Source organism: Aplysia californica, unplaced genomic scaffold (genome assembly GCF_000002075.1).
Source record: "Aplysia californica isolate F4 #8 unplaced genomic scaffold, AplCal3.0 scaffold00127, whole genome shotgun sequence".
Lineage (NCBI taxonomy): Eukaryota > Metazoa > Mollusca > Gastropoda > Aplysiida > Aplysiidae > Aplysia > Aplysia californica.
Window position 1 is genome coordinate 1,397,569 of NW_004797397.1, and position 1,085 is coordinate 1,398,653.

Genomic DNA, 1,085 nt, shown 5'->3' on the forward strand with positions numbered 1-1,085 from the left:
AAAAAACCCCCCAAAAACAACTCAAACGGTAAACAGAACAAATAAAAACGTACACACAACATAAACAACAACATCATCATCATCAACAACAACAACCTCAAAAACGACTAAAATAAGCAACAGCAGGTTCTGATGGCACGCTTAATTACTCTGGCCTCCGTATTCCCTTAAACTCTAAAGCCCATCTGTTTCATCTGACAATTAGCTCTTCCGTCCCCTCCCCCGTGCTAATTGTGACTTTCAATTACCTATATTCTTCACTAACAATAACATAGTTCGAACACAGCCTCAACCATTAGTTCACCCTAGTGATTAGCTCATTTGTTATGGCAAAAAAAATAGTTAAAATAATACACATAAAATTGACAGTCACAAACAACGCCTGCGCGCTCATATGACCTTAGCAGTTGCGAGCGCCGTAAAACCTTATACTATACTATACAAACAACGCCTAATATTAATTTTGATATTAATCGAAGCCGAAGAGACCGCCCAATTTGGAATACATGTATTCTAAATCCTACACAATGATAGAAGCAGTGAGGTGAGTGCAGTATCTGCCAAGTTGGCGCATTTTAATGTCCAAAGTTGTGACCTTGGTTCGAACCTCCATGGCTGTTTTTCAACATTGCTTGTCTGGAGACTTTTCGTGGGTAGTTGGCGGGTGCTCTGGTGTGGTTTGCTTCTTCTTTCTCATCAAAGATCTATTGTCTTTATCCCCCCTCCTTCTTTTTTGTGTTTGTTACTCTCTTGTAACACCTCTAATCTTTGGCATTTAAATGACCTTATAGTGTTGCAAGTGCCGTAAAACTTAAACTAAAAATAAAAAAGGACATTTTTCATCACTCTCCCCCCCACTTGCTTTGGTGGTTATATTGGAAATGGACATTAACATCTGAGGTTCTGTGACGGGAGAAGCGACACTGTGTTGAAAGGCGTTCCGACCCAAACCTATAATACATATTAAGACTTCCGACTGGAAAAGGAAATAGTAAATCTACTCAGAGTAGAGGCGAAGCGTCTATATAATCAAATAATCACTGCTTCCCTTCCTAATTTTGAAACATTGTCGCAGTCAAATTCAC

General features: G+C 39.3%; 1 protein-coding gene across 1 annotated transcript in view; it reads right to left on the minus strand.

Moving 5' to 3' along the window:
- LOC100533316 (glutamate receptor subunit protein GluR7) overlaps positions 1–1,085 on the minus strand; it is a gene marked incomplete at its 5' end in the record, with an annotated part of 26,137 nt that overhangs the window by 21,733 nt on the left and 3,319 nt on the right. The window contains 1 exon segment of the mRNA NM_001204614.1: positions 801–812. Within this exon segment, the coding sequence (NP_001191543.1) occupies positions 801–812 (12 nt within the window).